The sequence below is a fragment of the Lepidochelys kempii genome, chromosome 1 (assembly GCF_965140265.1).
Source record: "Lepidochelys kempii isolate rLepKem1 chromosome 1, rLepKem1.hap2, whole genome shotgun sequence".
Lineage (NCBI taxonomy): Eukaryota > Metazoa > Chordata > Testudines > Cheloniidae > Lepidochelys > Lepidochelys kempii.
The window spans coordinates 40,205,332-40,232,455 of NC_133256.1; the positions used below are offsets into that span (position 1 = coordinate 40,205,332).

General features: G+C 41.2%; 1 protein-coding gene across 1 annotated transcript; it reads left to right on the forward strand.

Annotated features, from left to right (window-relative positions):
• Positions 1–210: 210 nt before the first annotated feature.
• On the forward strand, positions 211–27,124 carry FGF9 (fibroblast growth factor 9). Its single transcript, XM_073339991.1, has 4 exons — positions 211–352; positions 1,053–1,316; positions 8,690–8,793; positions 25,948–27,124. The coding sequence occupies exons 1-4, from the start codon at positions 211–213 to the stop codon at positions 26,191–26,193; spliced, it is 756 nt and encodes a 251-aa protein (XP_073196092.1). The 3' UTR covers positions 26,194–27,124.

Here is a 27,124-nt window from a genome sequence, read left to right on the forward strand (position 1 = left end):
ATGCATTAAGCGCGTGTTTCATTTATACCATAACGTTTCTGGCCATTTATTTAGTTATGTGCATGCATACATTGCCGCAGAGCAGTAAGAGAGCTACTTTAAGTAGTGCATAGAGCTGTAACCGTATCTGTATTGCAGCAGGTATAGCTGAGCGCTAGGACCTCGGAGAATCCTCCCAGTAGCAATCAGGACTACCTTAAACCCAGCCCAATGCCTCTTCCTGCGCCACTCTGCGTGCTGGATGGAGATTCACAGTCAAGAGCTGCAGCTCAGTGCTGGAGTACAACATTTCACAGGGAGCCCTGCAGAAGCAACACCTGTTTCGAGCCAGCCAAGAAAGACACAAGCACTTGTACGTTTCTGCTTTGCTTGTGGATCGTCAATAATTCTAAACCAGCGGACATCTGCTGAGCCTCCTGAGAATTCTGGATAATAGATCTGGACGTCAAAAGTTTTTTTCTTTTTTTTTCTTTTTCGGATTTATCTCCGCCAACAACGTGAGATTCCCCCGCCCCCTTGCAGGATTCATGCTGATGTATGCAGTCTGTTATAGAGTAAAAACAGCGCATGCCTTTCTGGAGTCAGAATCCATAAATCCTGACGTAGCCTGTGCATCTTAAAAAAAAAATCCCTATAACGCCTAGGTATTTAAGTTGCTATGGTCATTCTTATCTTAAACCAAATGGAGAAACTACGGATTTTTTTCCTTATTGCAGTTGGATGGGCTGAAGACCTTACTGCTTGCTAAGAGCTGGGGATATATATACATATATATAGATATACACATATATATGTTTATAAATATGTCAGTGTGAGAGTATAAAGTGGTGGTTTCTTAGACTAACAGGGGTTTGACCTTGACCCTGTACCAGTCAAAACAGAATATTACTTTTATTTATGCATTTAATGGATTGAAGAAAGAACATTTTCTCTGTAACTGCAATAGGGAGGGGAAGTGGAGTGGATATACCCAATCTTATATCTCCTGGGTTTGGCACCATTATTGTTTATTCTTGTTCTCTAAAAACAGAATCTTCTGATGGCTCCCTTAGGTGAAGTTGGGAACTATTTCGGTGTGCAGGATGCAGTACCCTTTGGGAATGTGCCCGTTTTACCGGTGGATAGTCCGGTTTTGTTAAGTGACCACCTGGGTCAGTCTGAGGCAGGTGGGCTACCCAGGGGGCCTGCAGTCACGGACTTGGACCATTTAAAGGGGATCCTCAGGCGGAGGCAGCTATACTGCAGGACTGGATTTCATTTAGAAATCTTCCCCAATGGTACTATCCAGGGAACCAGGCAAGACCACAGCAGATTTGGTAGGTATTATCGTTAACCCTTTAGTGGTCATGTGATGAAATATTGTGATGAACTAATAAAAAGACGGGGGGAAACGCGACGGGAGGAGAATGATTTATTGTTATTGTTATGACGGGCCAGCTACAGAAATGTGTACGGAAATGCAGATACGCCGGTGGCACAACTGCAGCAGCCAAAGCAGCGGCACTTACAGTATTTTTAGTAGTAATATTTCCTAGCTCTAAGTTATGCCTGAGGGTAGAGAGAGAGATTGGGAGTTTTTGTTTATTATTCAGGACGCTTCTACTGAATGGGCTGATTTCACGAGTTTAAAGGGTTTTTAATCGGTAACTACTACAATTTAAAATCCACTGAGTTTCCTGAAGGGAGTGGCTCTCAGTCTGTAGCCACTTTTATGGAAGGGTTTTAAAAAATATATATCTTAATAAGGTAACTACCTGAATTATAAACGGATCGTCTTGATTCTCAGTGAGGGATCCACCAGCAGACCCTCCCTGTCCGCACAAGAGCTCTCTCTGAATGATCTCTGCGTGCATAAAACAAGATCTTAGTTATGAAATAAGAAGAGTGACAATACATTGTAGGGCGCGCAGGTATCCAGTTAACACCCATCCTTGTCATTTTCCATAAGCATGCAGCAAAATGTGGGCTCCCTGAACTATGTGTGTGTAAAGCCGGGAGCTAATTTTAAAGAGCATTCCGTGGATTTCATTTCCAGAGGTCGCTATTTGTGACTCAGCATTGGGGACTGGAGGGCTTATGCCTTCATCCACTTTTAAGAGCCTGTGAGCGCATACGTAGTCAAATGGGCCTGGAGCTACCCTCCTGGCAGGGTAATTTTAAAGACTCTGTCGGGTGCATCTATAAAAGTAGCGGAGTCACTTTGGATGGAGTGACTTATTGGTTTTTAAGGAGGGTGGTGCTTTCGTAGCTATCCAGGCTGTTGGAAGGAGTTAACTTGTGAGTGAACCCACCTGACAGCACTTAAATTAGGTCGTAAAAACAAAGTCCTGTGGTGGGTCCCCCCCCTTCATGTTTTAATGCCAGATGTTGAACAAGATCTAAATTGTATTTTATTGCTTTTGTGGGGCTGTTTAGATAACACCAGTGTTGTAAGGGATGATCTCCAAAGGTATTCGAGGGCGGGCGGAGAGGATTCAAACGTGCACAGTCACCGTATGTTAGCCGCTGTCAGACTTTTCTGTCTGATAACTGAACGTTGTTTCCGAACACCCTCCTTCAATCACACACAGCAGCACACCGCTCTCAGAGCTAGGAGCTGCAGCTCACAGGGAACCTGGCAGGGCTTTCCCTGCTTCCTGATTGTTTTGTTAAAAAAAAAAAATGGCAATTTTTTAAACAAATGCCCATACAGAGGAAGTAACACCTACGGTCTGGCCGAAACTAGCATGAAGGCAATAACCTGTAGAATAAAATACTACGGGGAATGCAGCGGGGCTTTCCAGCCCAGCCCGAAACTCTGAAGGAAAGTTGAGAGAGGGCTTGACAGCAATATCTGCCTGATTGCTGCACTCTCCCCCGGCTCCCCGCCTTTTCTGTGGGGGCACATGCGCGCGCGCACACACACACAGGTTCACGTCGACCCCGGGAGCAGGCGGCGCTGTGGTCTGCGTGCGCCCAGACGGAGCTGAGCACTGGGGGGCACTTTGCCACAGAGCGGCAGCAGGCGGCTCGGGCGCGTTCGGAGGCGAGCGTGGCTCACGCCGCCAGCAGGTGTACGGCGGCCGCGCGGCGGCGGCTGCTCCTTCGCGCGGCGGCCTGGGCCGTAGCAGGAGGCACTCTGCAGGGTCCTACACCCCTCCGGGTTCCCCCCCGTTCGGAGGGGCGCCGCCAGCTGGTCCTGCCCAGCGCGGCGGCGGGGACCGCGTTGTTCGGAGCCTGTTTTCCGCCCGGGTTTGCCGCCGCAGTGCTGGGGCGCGAACCGGGGCCGTGCCGAGGGGGCAGCTGCTCTAGCACTGCGGCGCCGCTTCGGCGGAGGAGCTCTTTGCCCTCCCGGCAGTTTGCCGAAGCAAAGCGCGGGGACTGTGTCCTGCCCGTTTGCAGGCAGGGCTGTGGGGTTTGCAAAGGAGGGCCCCGGGGTGGGGGTGGTGGGAGGGGATGCTGGTTTGACTTAGGGTGGGGCGGTGTTATCTCCTTGCAGGTGTACCAGGGCTGGATGGCACCCCCGGTGCCCGGGCGCGCGGGCGGCCGCTTAGTAAATGTTGCTGACCTGAAGTCTCCTTTCCATCTTCTAGGTCAGGGACGTCCTCGGCCGCACGTACAGGCGGGTCCTTCCCGTCCCAGAGCTAGCGGGACCCCATTGGGGCAGCCTCGGGGTGGGGGCTGGCAGCGGGGGTTGCGGGGCAGAGCCACGAAGAAGTCCCGCAGGAAAAGGGAGGACAAAGGGGACCAGAGGCTGTTTGTAAACTACCCCCAGGCCCTGCTGTGCGCTCTGGGGGCCCCGCTTTGCCCCAGAGGAGCCCTCAGCTAAAAAGCCGACTCTGGGATGCAATTTGGGAGGCGTGCCTATGGCATGCAATGAATCCAGCTCGCCTGTGTGCTGGGAGCCTGAATAGTTTGTATTGTTACAGCCAAACGTACACCTTAAAAAATCGCGCAGTGACAGCAGAATTAGCTTCCCCCATGACATCCCATGTGATCAAAGCCTTATCTCTCTGGGGTGACAAAGGATTTTTTTGATGCAGTCTCCTTTGGTCTAGGGCATTTGGTAGACAGTGGAGTCATTCAGTAACTCTGGGACAGTGAAGGGCGTGCCCTTTGCGTCAGCACCGCACGGCATGCACAGCATTAAAGACCCAGGAATATGCAGTGGGGGCCGGGGGGGGGGGAGCTGCTGAGAGGTGACCTCCGTTTCGGGACCCGCCGCAGCCACAAAGAAGCTCCGCAATCAGCACCTGTACCAGCAGCAAGGGAAGGAGGAAGCTCCTGCAAACCACCCACTCGACTGTCTATATAAGTCACCCGTGACCGCTGCGAGCCTGCGACGGTGTTAGGCTTGGGATCCGAGTTTTGTTCAGGAGAAAGGTGTGTGTGTGTGTATGGGGGGGCGCAGTGTGTTTTATAGAGCTACTTCGGGACCAGCAAGAGTTGAGCCTGTGGGAGAGGGGGCAGGCTGAGGTGCTCGCTAAAGCGGGGAACCATAAATCTAGTGGGCTTTCTTCCCCTTGTGAAGGCCAGTGATCCACAGGGTGCTACATGGCCTGACCTAGAGCATCTCTGCAGCAGTCCTTGGGCAGTGGCTGCAGTGTATGTGACTAACATCCTTTCCCCTGCTGCCCGCCCGGCTGAAGGGGGTGGGGGTGCAGACAATAGCTCCAGAAACGGGAGTGGAAGCAGCAGCAGAAACAGCTTCTGGCACTTCCCCCTCCTCCTTCTGGTGCTGTATATATGTGATCTCATCTCTCTCGGTTTGTTTGTTTATTTATTTATTTATTTTTTTACCCCCTCCACTCTCTTCTTGGAAGGGACTGGGCTGCGGGGAGGGCTGGCATGGTAAAGGAAAACATGCAGGTACCTAGCTCGATCCTTTAGTCTTAGAATCGTAGAACCATAGGGTTAAAAGGGACTGCAAGGGTCATCTAGTCTAACCTCCTCCAACATGCAGGAATTGTTGTGTCTAAATCATCCAAGACAGGTGGCTATCTAGTCTTTGCACAGGGAAAACTCTCCCTGAGTTCTAGCCTGAGTAAGGACTGCATTCTAGGGGTCTGGATGAGAAATAAAGGACACCTGAGGGAGGAAAGGAAGCCTGCAAGAAATAGTGTTCCCATTTTCTCTCTCTCTCTGCCCGCTCCCCCTGTTATTGACTGTGTGTGTGGTGGCGATGATGCAGCAGCACCACCCCCAGAAGCATTGTAACACCTCTGGATGCAGTAACTGCAACAAAACGCAGCATCCTTGGAACTGCAGCTGAGTTGCAGTTGCCACTGACCAATACAACCAGCAATTCTGCCAGCCATTTAAAGTTATCTAGGGTCAATATGCTCTGTCAAAGCCTGAGGGGCCCTCCTGCCTCTTGGGGAGTTGTAGCTACTCCCTGGTGTTTCAATTGGCCTCATGTGGCCATGCACGAAAAGAGAGGTGACAGCTGTGACTGGCAGACAGCACTTCCCAGCTGAAATGTTTGTTCCAGCTGAGTGCCAGAATCGGAGCTTTCCAAAAGCAGACAGTAGGTGTCCAGGAAAAGAAGGCTGCTCCAGTGATTTGTAGGGATTGGGGGAAAGCCTGGGAAATCCCCGCCCTGTCCTTCTCTTCCCTGTATTCCCCTTCCCATTTTGAGCTATCTGTTTCATGAGTCTGAACTTCAGTAACTTCCTAGCCAGGGAGTGTATCTTTTTTCCTCCTCTCTCTTTTTTCTGTGGTAGCATTATCACATGCTAAATATATTACAGCACAGTGCTATTTACCTAGCTCTTCTGCTCCAGGTTCTTTGTGGCTTCCCTCCTCTGTGCTGGGCACCTCATTACCTCCTCTCTGGAAATTTCACAAATAAGTCACTGATGGCTTATTTAGTGTATTGGTGATTTATGACATTTCAGGGTGTTAAGTGGCAGCCACATGTTCCTCAGTCCTGCAATATGAAAAATAAATAACTATACTGAGTGAAAAACAGAAATGTACAAAGGGTGGGACAAATACAGTGCCTAGCTATTTAAGGCCAAAGAAAATACATTTGTAGTTCCAGTCTTTACTATTGTGTATTAGACTAGATAAAAGTTGAATTTATTCTGCAAAAGGTGTACCTACTCACCTCCCATGGCATTGGTAGGAATATAGGAATTACCCTACATGGTCAGACCAGTGGTCTATCTAGTCCAGTATCTCTAACGTGGTTCAGTATCAAATCGTTCAGAGGAAGGTGCAAGAAACACCGATGCAGGCATTTGTGGAATAACCTTCCCACTGGAGAAGTTTCTTCCCAACTTCCTTAGAGAGAAGTTGGATTCCGCCATGAAGTGGAAATGTTCAGTGTCTGAGAATAAGATGCTCACATGTTTTGAGAAAATTATATCTTCATTTTGGAGGCTGTCAGATTTTTGACTGGAAATGGGGCCTAAGCCTCAAAGTTCAGAGGTGTTTTGGCCTGGTATTTTGGTTTGGACTACTCTTAATTTAATATCCGTTTCAACTTGTAAGTATAGTTTGTATAATGTACACATAGTAAAGTGAAAATATTCACAAGGGCATAAGGCCAAATCATGCAATCCTTAACTTGGCAAAACTCCCAATGAAGTCAATGAGAGGTTTGCTTGAGAGTAAGGACTACAGGGTAGGCCCAAAATAATCTCTTGAAGTACTCTAGTGCGTAATATATAATACTAGTTGTGAATGGGCTTGTGTATTTAAAATATTCAGATGGCTGTATTGTAATCTCAAATATGTGGGTGTTCATTGCCAGTTACCTTGAAAAATCTGCTACTGTGCTTGCAGTAGAACATATGACAGCACTCTCTCCCGACAGTCAGCAATGTGCACCTAAATATTTGAAATTAGAGCAGCAATTAAGGTCATGCTCCACTTTTATACATGCTCAACATTACTAACTTAGAGCTACTATATGGAATGCTATACACTTAATATAAGAGTTGGCCTCATTTAAAATTCCTTGGAAATGTATATCAAGTAATATGATAGTTCAATGAAAGTCTTACAGAAGAAGCCTCATTAACAAGATTTGGAAGTATTATATATGCAACGATAAGGGGAAAGTTTTAATTGTTTCAACGGGCTGATTGTGTCTGAAACACCACCATAAATACTGTATGTTGCATACCATCTCTTATTATTTCAAAGACAAAATTCCATAATTACCAAATATTTCCCCATTACATTTGCGAAGCCCTCTCTCTGTGTACATATGTACAAAGCAATTTAAAATATATAGGCCTTAATATGTCAGGGTTACCAAAACTGTAAACATACAGTGTAGTGCTGAATAATATATAAAGTAATGATCAATAGTCTCTTATAGGGAGTACATTTCATCTTTACATTCTCTTGGCTACAAAATTTTCCCATAGGCTTTGACTTATATTTTATTAGATTTATGTGGCTCATGCCTGTTATTGATTAGTGCACAGATTATTTTGTGAGAGATGAAAAATTAATTGTTCATAAATCCATGAAAGTACTTATTCGTCAGATAAGACTCAACACTGCAATATTATGCGATTGTTTTATGTAAATATAATTTCCAATAAGCTTTTTTTTAGATATCTATGTGGGTGCCTAGACACACACGTTCTACCAATTTATTGAAAATGCCTCTCTACATTTTATTTTATGGCTCAGAAAGTAGCTTAATGCAGCAATATGCTTCTGCAACATTAATACAAAAGTATAGTTGTTATGAGATCATAGTAGTCTTGCACCAATACTCCAAAATGAAAAACGATGTCTATTTTGTTCCACTGAAATTCTAGATTTGTACAAGTCTTGGGTGATAGCATCCTCGATGATGAGGTAAGCAATTTGCAGGGAGGGGAAGGAAAAAAATCCAGAACCAGGTGACTTGGTGATGCAGATGCACGCTGAACTCTGGGAACTTTGCAGAAGCAGTGTTTCTCTGCAGAACATTCTTATCTGTAGTGCACAAATGCCTCTTTGGGAGAGTATTGTAAAATGTACAAAAATCATTTATGCAGGTTTATTTGGAGCAGGAATATTTTAATTTTCAAAGTTAGGATGAGTAAAAGTATCATCCCAGAGAGTTAGATGAGTAGTTTGTAGACAAATGTGTGTGAGGCTCTGGACTGCACCTCAGATTTTCATTTCTCAAGTTTTTGGAGGACTGCGCTATGAGGAGATTTCTTTCCATGTATGTATTCCTCATTCAATGATGCTTGGAAATAAATGCTTCTCATAGCAAACAGATAACATTTTATTTTCCTATTGCAATTTTTATTAAAACATGTTTTTAGGGATTTATTTGGCAAAACAAATTTCATAGCCAAAATTAACATGATTAAGGAATCTATCTGAATAGTTTACATTTTTTCTTTTGAATTTATTGTTTGTGGTGCAAATCAGGATACTGATAAACGTTGTGTAATATGACCATGCAGTAGAGTTTTGTTTAAAAAAATGCTGGGAAAGGTTGAGAATAATCTCTTGGCTTGACACCCTTATGCTATCTGCAATGCATCATTCTAGTAGAGGCTTAGGAGAGTTAACTATTTCACATATTGTGTATTTTAAAATAGCACATTCAGTAGTTCTCCTACTTGTTGGAGATATGGCCCTAAAGTGGAAAAACAATTTTGATATCTCCTTGTCAATTAGTGATCTATCAAAAGCAAATAATCTTTAAATGGAAACGACCTGTACATTTCTTTTGTTCTGTATTTTGCAGGCATACTGGAATTTATCAGTATAGCAGTGGGCTTGGTCAGCATTCGAGGGGTAGACAGTGGACTCTACCTTGGAATGAATGAAAAAGGAGAACTGTATGGCTCGGTAAGTTCTTCACCAGTTTAAAAAAAAATCATGCTCTCATCTGATTGCATTAATTATTATTAGTGTTACAGTAGCTCCATGAAGCCCTAATGAGATCTGAGGCCCATTGTGCTAGGCATTGTACAAACCCATAGCCGCTGCTTTAAATATTTTACAATCTAATTTAAGACAAGCTGGAGCAAGTCAATATAATAAGCAAATGGGGAGGACAAGGGTAACAGTGGCAGGGAAGAGTGATTATGTAGACAGACTACAACTCTCAAGTTTTTTTTTTTTTTTTTAAATGATAGTAGTCAGGAAGTTTTAATGTCCCTTGTTTATAAATGATCATGGCTAACAGGCCGTTTACAGTAGGCATTGTAGTAGAAGTCGGTCTTAAGGACAGATTTTAAGAAGGACAAGGTGGCTGGTTTGTGGATTTATTGGGGGATCTCTTTTCAGGCATAAGGGGTTTATGGAGAACCAGGCATGTGGTTGATAAAAGTTATCATCCTTGGAAGGGGCAGCAGAAGTTCCAAGAATGGAGAGGTAGGGAGAGGCTAAATTGTGCAGGGCCCTAAAAGCAAGGAAAAGAAGTTTATTGATCTTGTGTTTGAAAACTTGGCAAGATTGTGAGAGAGAGGGGCAGGGAAGGTTTGAGGAGGGAGGAAAAAATGGTGTCTTGGGATTTCCAGTGTGAGAGTCAGAATGAAGAGGTAGTGTTGCTGGACAAGGAGGGTGGAAGACTGATGAAGGGAGAACATGTCTAGAATGGAAGAAGGTTGTGTAGTCACGGGGCTTCCTTCAGAGGCAGGAGGAAGCAGATACTGGTGATGAGCGAGAGCTAGGGATTGGTGGGACAGACCTTGCAGTGAAAGGGAGAAAGGAGTTGAAGGTGGTGGAGAGTCTGGCCTGGAGGGAGTCACTGAGGATGAGATGCGAGAGTCAGGAGTCAGTCAGTGACCAAGGGGTTGGGGAAGAGAGAGGTGGGGAGCAGATGACCGCTACAGGGAGGGGATAAGTGAGAAGTGTTGGAGGAAATGTTTTTGAAGGAGCGAGGGAGGGGCTGTGAGTACAAAGAGCAGGAGAGGAGAAGCCCAGTGCCCCCAACACATGTTCCGTTGGGGATGATTTGGAGTGCAAAATGTGTAGAAAAGGAGAAGCTTCCACATGGGAGTGGTCCAGCAGAGCAGTGTCCAAGGGAGATCCAGGTTTCATGCTCTGTGCTCTGACATCATGCTCCACGAGAGCAGGGAGATAGAGGAGTCAGGGATGACTGCCCTTTTTTTGGAGATAGAGCAGGATGAGGGAAGTGGGGCTTGAGGAGTGTGGGACGGGAGTCCAGGAGGACAGAGGCGATTAAATGAAAGGATGTGGGAGGCAGGAAGGGGGAAATGGAGAGAGGATCAGGGTTGGGGGAAATATCACTGGAAACCAAGAGAAGACTCAAGGGATGGTGAAGATGTGGGATGTGAATTGGGAAAGCTAGGAAGGAGTGGGAGAGCCAGAGGAGGAAGAGAGGAGACGATAGAGTGGGGAGGGCAAAAGGGACAGAATATAGAGCAAGTGGAGTGGAGGAGGAGGAGGAGGAGGAGGAGGGAAGAGACTATGATCTAGAGAAGAGGTGTGGGAACAATGATACATGAGTAGTGACAGCATATTTACTAGTCATGGCCAATCTTAAGGAATAATTATTGTGCAATTGATAAATAGTGCAAAGAACCAGTAAGACATGAATTGGTTATATGGCTGAATTATGCAGAGAAACAAGAGTAATATTCCTGATTTTCAGTTCATGAGGTGAATTATTTAAGCAGATAAACATATGTCCAATGAACCAATTAAATTATACTACACTTTTCAGATTTTATTTAAAGCAAATATCTAAGGATAACAAAAGGAAACGAATTAAAAAATGACTCTGTTTTACTGATGAGGCTTTAATAAATGGATTTGGGAAGTTAATTTTAGTAATGTGGCAAACTTTTACAAGTTAGGTTTGTATTCTGTGTTTGTATTATAATGTCACACTGAACTAGTGAAAATACTCCTTGTTAAATGTTTTTTCAAAGTAATATTTTAAAAAATGGAGCCCTTCAGAAGGAGGATTGCCAGACTGGGGGGTTCCATTTGTAAATGCATGACAAGAGATTGCCTGTCCTCATACTACAGAGATGCAGTATACCAAAGATTGATGATGATCAAATCGTATTACTTTCAATGAAACATAAGATCTAATGGCTACTCAGTGTTATGATACTCAAAAGCCTTGTCACCACTAGCAAAATTAGTATCTATATTTGAGCAACTGCCAACTACTGTGCAAATGCTAGTGGAGACAGGGCTCAAAGCAGGTTTTTATGACAGAAGTGCCTAGTCTACATTAGTGTAATAGGACCAGAGCAGGTGCATTTCTGCTGGTTGTTACTGTTAACAGGTGCGAACTTTGCTAGTGTAGATGCAGTGAGTGGGAAGAATATGTATTTACATTGACATATATCTCTGGCCGAACATTATAAAAGGTATGAAATGTAAAAGGTATCCAATACTTCCAAATCAACTGCCTTAAGGCACATATCCTCCCTTTTGTGTGTTAAAAGGCATGGAATTTGAGGCCTTGTCCTGAGATATCTTTAGCACCACTGGAGATGGGACAGATGGCAGAGTAGAACACCCAGGGTATGTGACTACTGACAATTCTCACAGAAGGCAAGAGACCGCTGGGAACAACCGTGTCAGTTTTGGTAAATCTTGACCCATCCATGCTCCCCCTGGCTTTCCTAAAGCTCTGCCTATTGGGTAGATCCCCACTAGCTGTTTGTCCTCCCCTCTTCACAATATGTAAGCTTCAAAAGGAGGAGCTCCTCCATCATCATCATAACATTTAAAATCTTAAATGCCTGTAAAATGATTTTTCTTTATATCAAGCTGCTCTCAGGTAGGAACATGCTATGTAGAGTGGCTGTTTTCAGAGTCTTCCTCTTTACCCCTCAGTTCTGGCCTGCAAAACTGAGTATTTGTGTTGCATCCATGGAGAGGCCAGAGGTCGTTCTCTGTGGCCATAGTTGGGAGGCTGCTTTGTAGTAACTTTTCCTTCTGTGCAGCTGCTTTGTCCCTTCCACTCATGTTGACTCCCCTTCTTAGCATGCAAAGAAGACTCAGTATGATTCCTCTTGACAATAGAGCCCATGCAACAAGATGAGATTTAATATAGATATAAGTAAGTTTTGTTACTGAAAGAGGAAATGAATATATCTGTGTTTCAGTCTGTAAATTGTCTAGAAAATAGCTAATTTGATTAAGACCTACATGAAATAATCTATAGAAAACTAAGCATGACCTTGCACGACAAAAGTATGGTGTGTGTTTTGAAGAGAGATATATTATAGTGTGGGTGTATTGCTTAAGAAGGTAATACCTCACTACAGCATCTTGTCAGGACTTCACCTGTGATATTATTTGCACTTCTGGTTTGTTCCTGTAAATTTGCAAGGACATATACAAGAAATCCAAAGATTGGCAAGTAAGACATTTTGAGAAAAGAGATTTTCATAGTCCACAGAAAATAACTTGGTATGGGTAGAGGGCATAATGTCACATTCCATAAATACCTTTCAGACTACAATGTAAATAAAAGAAGAGAATTATTTGGTCTTTCAAATGGTAGGACAAGGAGCAAGGAAACTAAGTGAGAAAAAGTTTAGCCTATATGTTAGGGAAAAAAGATTTTAAGAGCAATTGGGCTAGGTAAGTAGTCAAAGTATCACTGCAGATATGTAAGAACAGGACAGAAAAAACACTACTGGAAAATAATGTCACCTTGCGATAACACTTAGCATCTTTGATCCAGAAAAATCCCAAATACTTTATACTCACTTCGCTTCACCACCACTGTGAGATCAGCCTCATATGGGACGGGGAGCAGGGAAGTCTTTAGGTACCAACCTCATTGCACAGCATAATGGCCTATCTAGTCCAGCATCCTGCCTTCTGGCAGTGGCCAATGCCAGGTGCTTCAAAGGGAATGACTAGAACAGGCAATCATCAAGTGATCCATCCTCTGTCATCCACTCCCAGATTCTGGCAATCAGAGCATGGGGTTGCATCCCCATCCATCTTGGCTAATAGCCATTGATGGACCTATAGTCCATGAAATTATGTAGTTCTTTTTGAACCCTGTTGTAGTTTTGGGCATCATAAATCCCCAGGCAATTAGTTCCACAGGTTGACTGTGTGTTGTGTGAAGAAGTACTTCCTTTTGTTTGTTTTAAACCTGCTGCCTATTAATTTCATTGGGTGACCCCTTGTTCTTATGTTATGTGAAGGAGTAAATAACACTTCCTTATTCACTTTCTCCACACCAGTGATGATTTTATAGACCTCCATCATATCCCCACCCTTAGTTGTCTCTTTTCCAAGATGAACAGTCCTAGTCTTTTTAATCTCTTCTCATATGGAATCTGTTCCATACCCCTAATAATTTTTGTTGCCCTTCTCTGTACGGTTTCCAATTCTAATATATCTTTTTTTTATGATGGGGTGATCAGAACTACATACAGTATTCATGGTGTGGGCACACCATGGATTTATCTAGTGGCATTATGATCTTTTCTGTCTTATTATCTATCCCTTTCCTAATGGTTCCTAATATTCTGTTAGCTTTTTTTGACTGCCACTGCACATTGAGCAGATGTTTTCAGAGATCTATCCACAGTGACTCCAAGATCCCTTTGTTGAGTGGAAACAGTTAATTTAGACCCTATCATTTTGTATGTATTTGTATCAACATTTGTATGTAGTTCCAATGTGCATTACTTTGCATTTATCAACATTGAATTTCATCTGCCATTTTTGATGCCCAATCTCTCAGTTCTGAGACATCCCTTTGCAACTCTTATCAGTCTTTGGACTTAACTATCTTGAGTAATTTTGTATCATCTGCACACGTTGCCACCTTTTTTTTTACCCCTTTTTCCATATCATTTATGAATATATTGAACTACACTGGTCCCAATAGAGATCCCTGGGGGATACCACTATTTACCTCTCTCCATTTTGAAAACTGACCATTTATTCCTACCCTTAGTTTTTCATCTTTTAACCAGTTACTGATCCATCAGAGCACCTTTCCACTTATCCCATGACTGCTGACTTTGCTTAAGAGTCTTTGGTGAGGAACCTTGTCAAAAGCTTTCTGAAAGTCCAAGAACACTATATCCACCGGGTCACCCTTGTCCAAATATTTGTTGACCCCCTCAAAGAATTCCGATTGGTGAGGCATGATTTCCCTTTACAAAAGCTATGTTGACTTTTCCCTCAGCTAATCATGTTCATCTATGTGTCTGATCATTCTGTTCTTTACTATAGTTTCAACCAATTTGCCTCTTACTGAAGTTAGGCTTACAGGCCTGGAAGGTCTGCTGATTTAAAAGGACTTTCAGGAGGCAAATTTAAGAGAAGCTTCTCTGCCTGGGAAAAGGGTTTTTTTTTAAATAGACAGAGGCAATTTTGCATCTCTGGTTATGAACTTTTTCTGATAAGTTTCATTAGGACAAGTTTGCTTCAAGGTTCACATGAAAGCAGACAAAATTCACAGGTTTCATGTGAAATGTACAGATGTTGCAATTTTGTTCCTTCACATCAAGTCCTGCAACCCCTTTTGTTCCCCTCCTACAAGAATCCCCTCTTTTCTTTTGTGTTTTTCTAGGTAGTGATCTGACGGCTTTCATTACTGCCTTCTGCCACCCTCTGGTGTAACCAAAGGTGTTCATTATCTCATCTCTTTTTCTGCAAGAGTTGATGTGGCTGCTTTTCTTCTGACCCCCAGTTCCAAAAGGGTCTTTGTTGTTGGAGGGGAGGGGAAAGGAGCTTGAGCCTTTCTCTCTCCCTCTGTGGTGGGGCAGGAAACAGCCTGCCCTGCTGCTAGCTCCATCTTTGTTGAGCCTACAGGCCTGAAAGATGCCCGATGATCCTCAGTAGCTGTGGGTAGGGAAAGCCTGCCTAAGGTTTCTAGTCTTCCCTCAGCTTCCCAGATGACCCTTTTAGGATTTGTATGGGGCAGCCCTGTTAAAACTTGAATAGTGTTAATAGCCCCATGCTGTTCCTCTAGGATAGATAGGGTGGGAGTGAATGCAGGTTGAAGGATGCTTCAGCCAGTAACCTAGATGGTAGCAAAGATACAGAGGAATTTATATGGGAAAGAAAGGGGGCTTTTTGGGGCGTGGGGATACCAGGCCATCTGAAATCAGCATATGAACTTGTATGCCTAGTTTTAAGAGTGTGGGTATGCACTGTGTTCATCTGGGCAGATCAACTTTTTTAGTAAAACTGGAAATTGGCCCTGGTTGTGTTGTCAAAAATTCAGTTATAATCCCTGGCACTGTGCAGGGATATTGGTTCAGTATTGATTTAAAGGGAAGAGCTAATCAATCACCAGCATTACTTTCTACAGCACCTAGATTTTCTTTATAGGGCTTCATTTTAAACATTGACTAGGCCTGAGCATAGTCTTATGAAACTGAAAGCGATAAGACTGAATGACCTGAGTGATTCTCTCAGATTCTATGATCAACTTCTTATGATGCAATGTACCAGTCATGTAGTAGTGTTATTGAGTTATTGAATGAATAATGCCATATGTATAGTGTCAGGGATACTCAAATTGATCCCAGTCGACTGGCTCCCAGTTCTATTGCACATCCAGCCTCCACAGATTGGAAGAACTGCCCCAAAATCTCGCTTTCTCAACCATATCAATGCAAACACGAGGACCCTGTTGCACAAGGACCTGCAGAACCCACTAAAGACAAGATTAAAATCCTGCAACCCTCTGTAGAACTGCATCAAGACCCTTACACTCAACTTTGATGTTGAGTTTCAATGGAGAGCCACACAGAACATTTCAACAGCTCAAAACAAATATCTCGTTGCTGATCCTGCTGAGGAACCACTGGGTTTTGACTTATGTCGGAAAGACTGGTGCAGATTGAATTGCATCAGGACATCTCATGGGAGATGTGGACAAACCCCCTTTAAATGGAAAATGAGGCAAACACCTGTATGCAACTGTGGTCACCAGGCACAAACAATGGAGCATATCATATCTGAGTGTCCCCTTCGTTCTTTCACCAGTGGCCTCAAGGACCTTCACTAGCTCACTGCTGCAGCAACATGTTGACTATCAAACCTAGATATCGATTTGTAATCATTGCTACCTACCCAAGCCACATGAAAGAAGAAGTAGCATTATTTCTTTTAGTTAAATGACAGACATATCATAAACTAAAATATGGTAAAGCAGGACCTACTTAATCCTTGATTTGCTGACCTTCCCCTTCCCCTTTGTTGTTTTAAAAATGTGTTCAAATTTTGGATGCTCATGAAAGTTGGGGGCCAAAAGAAATTGGCAAGTGTTATGTGAGCTTCCCTGCATATCTTTTTAAAGTATACCTCATTCCTGATTTGCTGCTCCCCAGCTATTCAAATCCCAAACTTTTCTGAAGCAAGGAATGTTAATTATGCTAAACTGTACGGTAGGTCTTATGAAAAAGTTTACTAGAGAAAGTTTCTGTTGTCAAAGCTGCAATTAATTGACTGGATAAATTTTGAACAATTAAAGATGGATTCCACTGGTTTTTTTTTAGGGTTGGAGAGAGGGAAGGTATCAAAACACCCAAGGCATTTGACTTGTCTAAGCAGTCATTGATGGCTGAAATAGTTGCACCTCTGAGAGCCTAATGTAAATTACAACAGCACAAAAGATATTCCTGGCCTTTCTGAGGGAACTCTGATGTTAAATCTCATATGTCCTATTTAGAAAATGAATGACAAAAAATATCAAAACAAGTGATCTTAGGGCAAGATTATCTCATTGAAACTCAAAATGGACAAATGTGAAAAGAAGTGGATAATCTGGAAAACAAAACTAGAAGAAACAGCCTTTGAATGTTAAGGATCACTGACTGACTGTCTTAAAGGGAAAAATATTATTCGTTTTCTTTAGTTGTTGCTCCCTGAAATATTTAAATTGGGTCTTCAAGTCCCCAAAGTGTAAGACCAAAAAAGTGGGATGCTGACAAACCCATACCCATAATCTTTAAATAGCTAAAATGTAAGAAGATAATGATAATGAATCCTGCCAGGTAAAAGTGGTGGTGGTGGGTTAGGGAGCAAGTGGGACAAAATGTTTGCCTTAATATCAATTTATTTTTGCTTAGCTTTGCTTAGCTGAATGGATTACATTTAATGGCCTCAAGTAGATTCCATGTGAGACTAACATTAGATATGGTATCAGGTACACAGTACCCAGCAAACTCATCAAGATCTTGCCAGGCTCCAGTGGAGGCTTTGCATGTCAATGACTAGATCTGTCCAAAATTAATAGTATGTGTGTGTGCTTTTTTTTTTTAATAGACCTAAAAACTTGTCCAACATGGAAGTTTGAATTGCATCCACAGTGTTGATTCTAGAATGCTAGTGTTCTTAATAAGATCACAATCCTGTATGAGCGGGTAAGCCACCAAAGAGCCTGTAGAAGGATTGGGGCCTAGAAAGCTAGTTTACCAGAGCCTGAACAAACTATTTTACTGAAAGAATCTAAAATTAAATATTTTAAATTCTATAAATTGCTACTACTATTTATATTCTATTATAAAAATATTTTTATTTTGGGCATTGGGGCAAAATGTTATGGATCATATGACTTCTTTAAACATTGATTTGTACTTATAAAGGACAACTTTATCTAATGATACTGATTAAACAGCCTGGCTATATTTTATATATTCATTGTTTTTAAACAAAGTTTGGTGAAATTAATATGTCTGTATATATTTAAAAAGTTACTTCATATAACTGTCTTAAAACATAGTATATATGTATAGTCTTCTGAATATATTGTACGATTGCAGGACAGTATACCTGATTTTACATATATGAGATCTTTTGACCCCATTGAATGTGGGGAGCGAGGATGGTCTGGGTCAACTTAAACTGTTCAATAATCTGAATGTGTCTGAAATGATTCACTGAGTGTTTTAATTTTTTTCCTGTTATCATTATAAACCTGATCCAACTCCCATTTAAGTTAATGAGAATTTTTCTACTGCCTTCAGTAGAAATTGGGCTGGGTCTGATGTCAGTTTGCATAATGTAAAACATGTAAATCTTGTTTTCAGATTCTTGGAAGGGCTCACTGAGACTCGTTCAGCCAAGTATTCTGAATCAGATGCACAGATCATGTTGGCAGCTGTACTCTTGAGTATGGCAGGCAACCCTAAAATAAAGAAGTCAGTGGTGTAAATAGTGTGTGGCACAAAATGATCCCAATCCTGTTGGCACTGAAGACAGTGGGAAAACACTCAAGAATTGGCCCATTGTTGTTTTCCTTACAGACTGACTTTGTTGGGCAGGACTGGTAAAGAAAACAACACAAGTCCCAATCCTGCCTAAGTAAATTTCAAGCAGATCTTCAACTTTTGAAGTCCATAGATCTCTGACAATTTATACAGCTGTGGCTTTTCCCTGAGAGTTCTGCAGTTTTTCAGTGGAAACCTGTGCAGGCCCTCAGGATCATCATCCCATTGTGAATGAGTTTGCAAGTATCTCGGTATCCAGCCATTGAAGTAAATGCAGTTATCTACTTCATTCAACTGCCTATAATTAAAGTGTTTCTATATCTACATTAGAACAAGTAAACAGATGTGCACAGTCACTGCTGGCAGAAGTAAATCCATCCGCACTGGAGTTATTTTAATTGTTTAAATAAATGATTACATATCCAGTGAAAGCACACATTAAAAACTTCTCTGATACCTTAGGAAAATTTCAGTCCAAATAGAGTGAGTGTCAGTAAAATGAAAGACTGTCTTGTGGAGTTGGGTGTGTGTGTGTGTGTGTGTGTGTGTGTGTGAGAGAGAGAGAGAGAGAGAGAGAGAGTGATTTATTGATTGATAGATATCATAGGTCCTGGATCTAGGGGTACTGCTGCACCCCCTGGCTTGAAGTGGTTTCAGTTGTACACCGGGTTTACAGTTTGGTTCAACAGCTCTGAGCATCCCCACTATGAAAATTGTTCCAGCACCCCGATAGATATTCTGGCTCTAGTGAAGTCAATGGCAAAACTCCCAGGATTTAGCCACCAATGCTGAAATCTTCTCCTTATATAAATAACAGCAAGTTTCACTGCCCTGCCAATGTGTGTCAGCCCTGAGCTAGAGAGACCATAGGTTCTATGTCCAATCAGTCATTGATCCTTCTGATCAGACTGCCAACAGGCAGACCATGTTCTACCAGCTATGCTCGTAATTTTAGGATTGGTTTTGGATGGAAGATGTTGGATACAATAATGCTTTTAAAATGCTTCCACATGATTGAAGATAAACAAACACAGAATACAGTAAATGGAGGTGTATACATAATAAAACCTTCACACACGTGTAACACGATGCAATTGTTTGTCAGTAAACAACACTTTAGAATGGGAAGCTAAGATTAAAACAGTAGCCATTTGAAAGTACAAAGTGATGTGAGATAGGCAAAATGTAATTACCCAATTGGAATTCAGCCAAGACACTTGGCCTAACATCCCTGCTTTTGTGAAAAGTGCCATGGAATATTTAATGATCATAACTGGCCTGAATTTCAGTTTGCTGCATTATTTGGTAGTCGTCTCCTTCAGCTGTATAATCCTGGGCATTCTTTCAGCAGCATTAAAACTTAAAAAAAAAAAAAAGTTTTTGTCGTCATTTGTCAAATGATTTAATAAATAGCATTAGGTATGATAGCATTCTGGCTGAATATTGCCAAAACTATAGTTGAACATAGTTGTCAGAGAAAAATGGAAATGTGCAGGAAATAATATATTCAACTAAAGTGCTTATCCAGCTCTGTTCACCAGCTCAAAAAGAAAAGTGACACTCCTCAGTCACCAGTACCTCTTCCAACAGTAGCTGTGGTTTCATAGAATCATAGAATATCAGGGTTGGAAGGGACCCCAGAAGGTCATCTAGTCCAACCCCCTGCTCGAAGCAGGACCAATTCCCAGTTAAATCATCCCAGCCAGGGCTTTGTCAAGCCTGACCTTAAAAACTTCTAAGGAAGGAGATTCTACCACCTCCCTAGGTAACACATTCCAGTGTTTCACCACCCTCTTAGTGAAAAAGTTTTTCCTAATATCCAATCTAAACCTCCCCCACTGCAACTTGAGACCATTACTCCTCGTTCTGTCATCTGCTACCATTGAGAACAGTCTAGAGCCATCCTCTTTGGAACCCCCTTTCAGGTAGTTGAAAGCAGCTATCAAATCCCCCCTCATTCTTCTCTTCTGCAGGCTAAACAATCCCAGCTCCCTCAGCCTCTCCTCATAAGTCATGTGTTCCAGACCCCTAATCATTTTTGTTGCCCTTCGCTGGACTCTCTCCAATTTATCCACATCCTTCTTGTAGTGTGGGGCCCAAAACTGGACACAGTACTCCAGATGAGGCCTCACCAATGTCGAATAGAGGGGAACGATCACGTCCCTCGATCTGCTCGCTATGCCCCTACTTATACATCCCAAAATGCCATTGGCCTTCTTGGCAACAAGGGCACACTGCTGACTCATATCCAGCTTCTCGTCCACTGTCACCCCTAGGTCCTTTTCCGCAGAACTGCTGCCTAGCCATTCGGTCCCTAGTCTGTAGCGGTGCATTGGATTCTTCCATCCTAAGTGCAGGACCCTGCACTTATCCTGATTGAACCTCATCAGATTTCTTTTGGCCCAATCCTCCAATTTGTCTAGGTCCCTCTGTATCCTGTCCCTCCCCTCCAGCGTATCTACTACTCCTCCCAGTTTAGTATCATCTGCAAATTTGCTGAGAGTGCAATCCACACCATCCTCCAGATCATTTATGAAGATATTGAACAAAACCGGCCCCAGGACCGACCCTTGGGGCACTCCACTTGATACCGGCTGCCAGCTAGACATGGAGCCATTGATCACTACCCGTTGAGCCCGACAATCTAGCCAGCTTTCTACCCACCTTATAGTGCATTCATCCAGCCCATACTTCCTTAACTTGCTGACAAGAATTCCCTAGAGGTCTTCCGTCCAACCAGAGACCAATCTTGCTAAATACGTGAGATCAGACAAGAAAGTAGCCCTGTATGTGGCTGCTGTAATATTTATGATAGCTCTTCAGTTAGAGTAAATAATATGTTTATTTAATAGCCTATTCAGACTAAGTATAAGACCAATTTTATATATAATGCTCTAATTTGCAAGTAGAAAAGTGCTTAAAAATTAAAAGGGTCTGTTCATTACATTTTGTATAGTTATGTTTTCCTCTCATTGAACACACAACTTTCATTATTTTGATATCAGATTAATGGGAGTTGCAAGCACATATTTAGGGGAGAATATATGTGAAAATATAACTCTTCTTAAGAGAGGGTGATGTAGAGTAGATATACAAAGAGCTTTGATCAAATCAAATTTACCTATTTTTATAATGTGCTGGGACTTTTGGATTAAGCATTTACATGTAAAGTGTCTTCTCTAATTCAAATCAATGTAGTAGTCTGTGTGAAGCAGGGCAAAATGATGTGTTGCACAGAAATAAGAATGTATAACAAGCACGATAGATGGCATGTTTATTGTCATTTTAGTAAGGATGGGGTAAATGGTCAGATTTCAAAATCCATTATACAGTTTTAAATAAAAAGAAAAGGAGTACTTGTGGCACTTAGAGACTAACCAATTTATTTGAGCATGAGCTTTCGTGAGCTACAGCTCACTTCATCGGATGCATGCCATGGAAACTGCAGCAGACTTTATTTATACACAGAGAATATGAAAAAATACCTCCTCCCACCCCACTGTCCTGCTGGTAATAGCTTATCTAAAGTGATCATCAGGTGGGCCATTTCCAGCACAAATCCAGGTTTTCTCACCCTCCACCCCCCCACACAAATTCACTCTCCTGCTGGTGATAGCCCATCCAAAGTGACAACTCTTTACACAATGTGCATGATAATAAAGTTGGGCCATTTCCTGCACAAATCCAGGTTCTCTTTCCTGCACAAATCCAGGTTCTCTTTTTAGTTTTAAATGTAGCCCTAATTAACAGGCTTTAGAAGGGCAAAAAAGATAGTGAATATTTTTGCACAGGATACTATACTTTGTTTTCATTTACTAAGCAACACAAATATATAATACGAAATATTTGTCCAATAAAAGTAATTTAGCCTCAGACTGAAATCATTTTCAGAATAATACCCAGATGGATTAAACATTTTCTTATTTTCTTATTCTACATTTTCAATTAGCTGCTCCATAAGAATATATTTTAAAAATAATCTAGTCAGGCATTCATTGTGGTGTCCGATAGTCTTGCACTTTATTAATTCATAGTCTTACTTTTAATGGGTCTGGCTGAAAGTTTTGATGTTGTAATTACTGTTTTCTCCACTGTGAAATAGTGGATAATATATAAAAAGAGAAAGGGGTTTCCATAGTAGCTAATGTTCACCAGATTTTCTTCCAAAGCACCAGGTTAGCAGACTTCTGAATTAAATCCATATTCACCACTTGGGCCCTGTGATATAATTGAATAGTTCAAAGATACATATTATATTAACACCTACAGTTAAATAAGCTAAAAGAGGTAAAACATGGAAATACAGTAAAATGAGAATTGATCACTTTATAGTGGAATACTCTATAAACTGTCTTAGTTGGAAACGTGGTGTGTTGTGCAACATCTGATTTGTATAGTTCCGAGGTCAAATCTTGAGCGGAGCCTTACTTGATCAGCACCTCAAGATTTGGCCCCCAAATTGAACAGTTTGGTGAAGGCAAACAGCCTTTTCTCTCGCAGGAGTAAAGGTTAGAGTTTCCACTGCTATCCCACTTAGATACTTTTGGTGTATGTGTCGGTCTCGAGCAGAATTCATCTAGTAACGTTAAATACATTGTACTGTAAAGTATGCGCAGATAAGTAATTACAAAAAAAATAAGCTACAGATCACAGCACAGAGAAACAATGGAGTATTCTAAGGCCAACTTTTGCTTTCACGCTATGCACAATGTACTTTCAGAAAATCACAGCCAAAGGGGGAAACGCTTACCAATAATGTTCCCTCCCAAAACCTCAGGGTTGACTTTCTGTGAATGGTCCACACACTGAGCTGGAAGGACAAAAGGGTATTCCAAATGGGTTCACGTATGTTATTGCTCAAAACTATTCCATGCATGCATCATTCTCTGCTCTTATGTATTCTCCTCCACCTAAATTATGCGTGCTTCTGTCTTGAATATGATGCACGGGCACTCATAATATGGTTGTAAACTGCTACAGCTTTTTGCAACATTGATTTATAGCAATTTCTATCTTTCTAAGTACTTATATGGTCTCTATTGCTGTGGCAGCAATGTTAGGAGGGGATAGGGAGGGCAAAATCAGATGAAGTCCGCATTTGGTAATGGATTAGTGTTACATCACTAGTTAACAGAGCGCCTTGTCCAAAGCCCATCAAAGTCAATGGAAGTCTATTTACTGCAATGATCTGTAAACTCCAAATTTCCATCTGTCCTAGACTGCCATACTGTATCAGTTCAGATACTTTAAATACACATTTCACATAAAAATATGAATGTTTAGATATGTATAAATTATTACCCATATCCTGGGAAGATAAATATTATAGTGTGTACTATATGGATCTCATACCAATTTTTCCTAAATGAATTATTTTGATATGGTACAAAAAAGGGCCTATCTATGTTCCAAAAAGAAAATATGGGAAAATTGGGAACCCTTCATAAAATAGAAATTGAAACTGTAAGGTGAAAAATATGTGGAACGAATGCAGTATAATAAATAAACTCAATCAAGGTCTGATGATTAAGTATACTGTAGTGTTGTCATAATTGATTAAGCATTCTAGATGAAGGGATAGACTATTTTAAACTGTGTACCTAGGTATGGGAAAATACTTATAAAAATATGCATCTGATAGTACTAAAAGACCATTTCTCAGTATGTACGAAATGTAAATGAAGTGAATAAATAATTAATGGATTCAAGAAAGGACAGAATACCATTTTATCAAGATCTGTATTTTTAACAAGGACTGATTCTGCAGAGCGTGTCATGTGATCAGATTCCCTGCAGAGAGCAGAAAACTTAATTTGAATTAGTTTTATGTCCCCTGTGGAGCTAAAGGCACAGCATTAAACACCAATCAGCATCTGCTTTTGCTATTAAAAAACACACAGTAATTTTAAAAATCACCCAAAGTACAAGAAATGTTAAGTCAAGAGCAGTATTTAAAGATGATTTGGTTAGCATAAGAAAGATCTTGATCTCAAGGATGTATGTGTAATGTTCTATATATGGTATGGGAGGCTACTACAACACATTTAATTCTCAATTTTTTAAAAAATTCAGTAAAAACGTGTTATTGGTGCAATCCCAGCTCTCAAAGTCAATGGGGCAGCTTGTGTAATTAAATCTTACACAAGTAGCAGGTTGCAAGATTGTGCCCACTGATGCTTGAGGATTTATTGAAAACAAATATTTTTCTTCATTTTCTAAACAAAAACCAAAACCTGAGCAGTATTGCAATGTATAATATATTTCACTAAATTGCCATCAAAAGCGCCAAAAAAGATAAATACAAACATCTTAAAAAGTTGCCTACAAATTGTGATCTAGGATGCACACACATGGGAGAAGATGGTCATGTGCTTAAAGACCAGGGCTGGGAGTCAGGATTCTATTCCTGTCTTTGTCACAGATTTCCTTTGTGACTTTGGGCAAGTCATTTCACTTAAGTCACTCTGTGTTTGTTTCCTCATCTGTAAAAGTGTAATACCTACTTCACAGGTGTGTTTTAAGGTTTAATTTGTTAATGTCTGCAAAGCACATGGAGATCTTCTGATTCAAGGTAATAAATGCATATAACATACAAAGCATTATCATCATTTGTGCAAAATATTATCGTAATTGGAGTTCTATAATAATTAAGGCCAGAGCTTGAGTTGATGTCAATGGAACTATGCTGATTTACAACAGCTGAGGGTCTGTCTGCTGGGACCTAATTCTAGTCTCAGTTACATGGTGTAAATCCAGAATAATCTGAATGATTCCACTGGAGTCACAGCCGAAAGCAGAATTTGGCTGATAGATAGATGTAGCTCCTATTCATTTCACCGAGAACTGTGCATATGACTCTAGGGCCAAAAGTGGCTCTAAATTCTTTTTTCTTCTTGGAGGCTCAGAGGCTCTTCTTCACTTTCTCCTTAAGTTCTTTCCCTCACTCTGTAGGTCTTGTGTTCTGATACGAGGCTCTGTCAGGGGCTTGACAACTCTGTTCCCCACTGTTCAGAGGGGTGTGTGTTGAGCTGTGGCCCTCAATTTTGAGTTTATTGGCTCTACAGCTCTTCTTACTTTAGCCATCGAAGGACAAGATCCTGGAGTCTTTGCTTTGTTGCCCTTGTGAGTTATGCCTAGGTTGAGGACTGGAGGATCAGGTGCAAAGGGAACAAAAGACAAAACTAGGTGTCCTATATATCTGTGTGAAGAATTATCGCTTAGCAAATTGGTCAGACCCTAAATTCTGTTTTAATAAGCCAAGTAACAGATATTAAAATAGTATTTCTTTCAATTCAATATTTCGATTACTCTTTGGAACAAATTCACTTGGATTTTAAGGTATTAAATTATATTTGAAACCCACAGAACAATTCTGTTTTCCTTTTGCTGTATCTCACAATTCAAATCCTTTGCAGAAAAATAAATAAATAAATGCAGATTTTTAAGATGATACGTCCATTAACATCACCTGGCTGTGAGCTGCTTTTCTCTTTCAAATGAGTGGTAATTAAAACATTGCTATCTTTATTGTTTTTTAAAACAGGTTATTGAAAGAGCTTTTTAGCTTTTGCACAGAGTTGTCTATGTTGTGATTATTTTAGGCAACACATAGAAATAACGGAACTCTGTTGAATCTTTTCTATAGTTAACATTAGGAATGTTTACCTAGCACATTTCGCTATACTTGCAATGAGTCACTGGTATCGATAAGTAAAGATAATCTTGTAATGTTTCCTTTAAATATGGTAATACATACAATAATGGATAGACAGTTATTTTTAGTACTGGTTCCTTACTGCTTTTTCTTTTGTCTTCTCAGGAAAAATTAACCCAGGAGTGCGTATTCAGAGAGCAGTTTGAAGAAAACTGGTATAATACATATTCATCAAATCTATATAAACATGTAGACACTGGAAGACGATATTATGTTGCGTTAAATAAAGATGGGACTCCACGAGAAGGGACTAGGACTAAACGGCATCAAAAATTTACACATTTTTTACCTAGACCGGTGGACCCTGAGAAAGTACCTGAACTATATAAGGATATTTTAAGCCAAAGTTGACAAAGACAATTCCTTCACTTGAGCCCTTAAAAAGTAACCACTATAAAGGTTTCATGCGGTGGGTTCTTATTGATTAGCTGTGCCATCACATCAGCTCCACTGTTGCCAAACTTTGTCGCATGCATAATGTATGATGGAGGCTTGGATGGAACATGCTGATTTTGTTCTGCACTTAAAGGTTTCTCCTCCTGGAGGAGAGCCTATGCCCACTCACTTGATTTATTATGAGAGAGAGAAGAGAGTGTGTGTGAGAGAGAGTGAGAAAGAATGAAAGAGAAAGAAAGAAAGAAGCAAAAGCAAGGAGGAAAAAGGACTGATGCATGCTGGGAAATAGACACGCTTTTAAATTTTTGATCAGTTGTACTTCATCATATATCAGCATAGCTGCCATACTTTGATTCATCAGGATTTTTGGCTGGTGGCCTGCTCAAGTGTACGCTGCATTTACAAAGGCATGGAGGGTGCAGTCTTACTTAAACAAGAGACTTTTCAGTTAACTGCTCATGGGGTATCGTCCCCTTGAGTTTAAAGCAAAGACCTCTTAGTGAAAAAAAAAAAGTTAAATTTATTTATAGAAATTCCAAAGGCAACATTTTATTTATTTTATATATTTATTTATTATAGAGAGTTTATTTTTAATGAAATATGTACAGGCCAGATAGGCATTTTGGAAGCTTTAGGCTCTGTAAGCATTAAAATGGCAAAGGCCACTATGAACCTGTGGTAAATTCATGCAAGTAAATATAAAAGGTGCATGGATATAAAAACAATTCTAGTGACCCTAATGTACTAAAGGCGACAATCTATTCTGTGCCCATATTATTGTAAAAGTATGCACACCACTCATGACACTGAGTATTCACTCTTCTGACTGCTTGTTTCATAGCTTACCCCCAGAGGATTAAAGATAAAACTGGGTCTTCAATTTTTA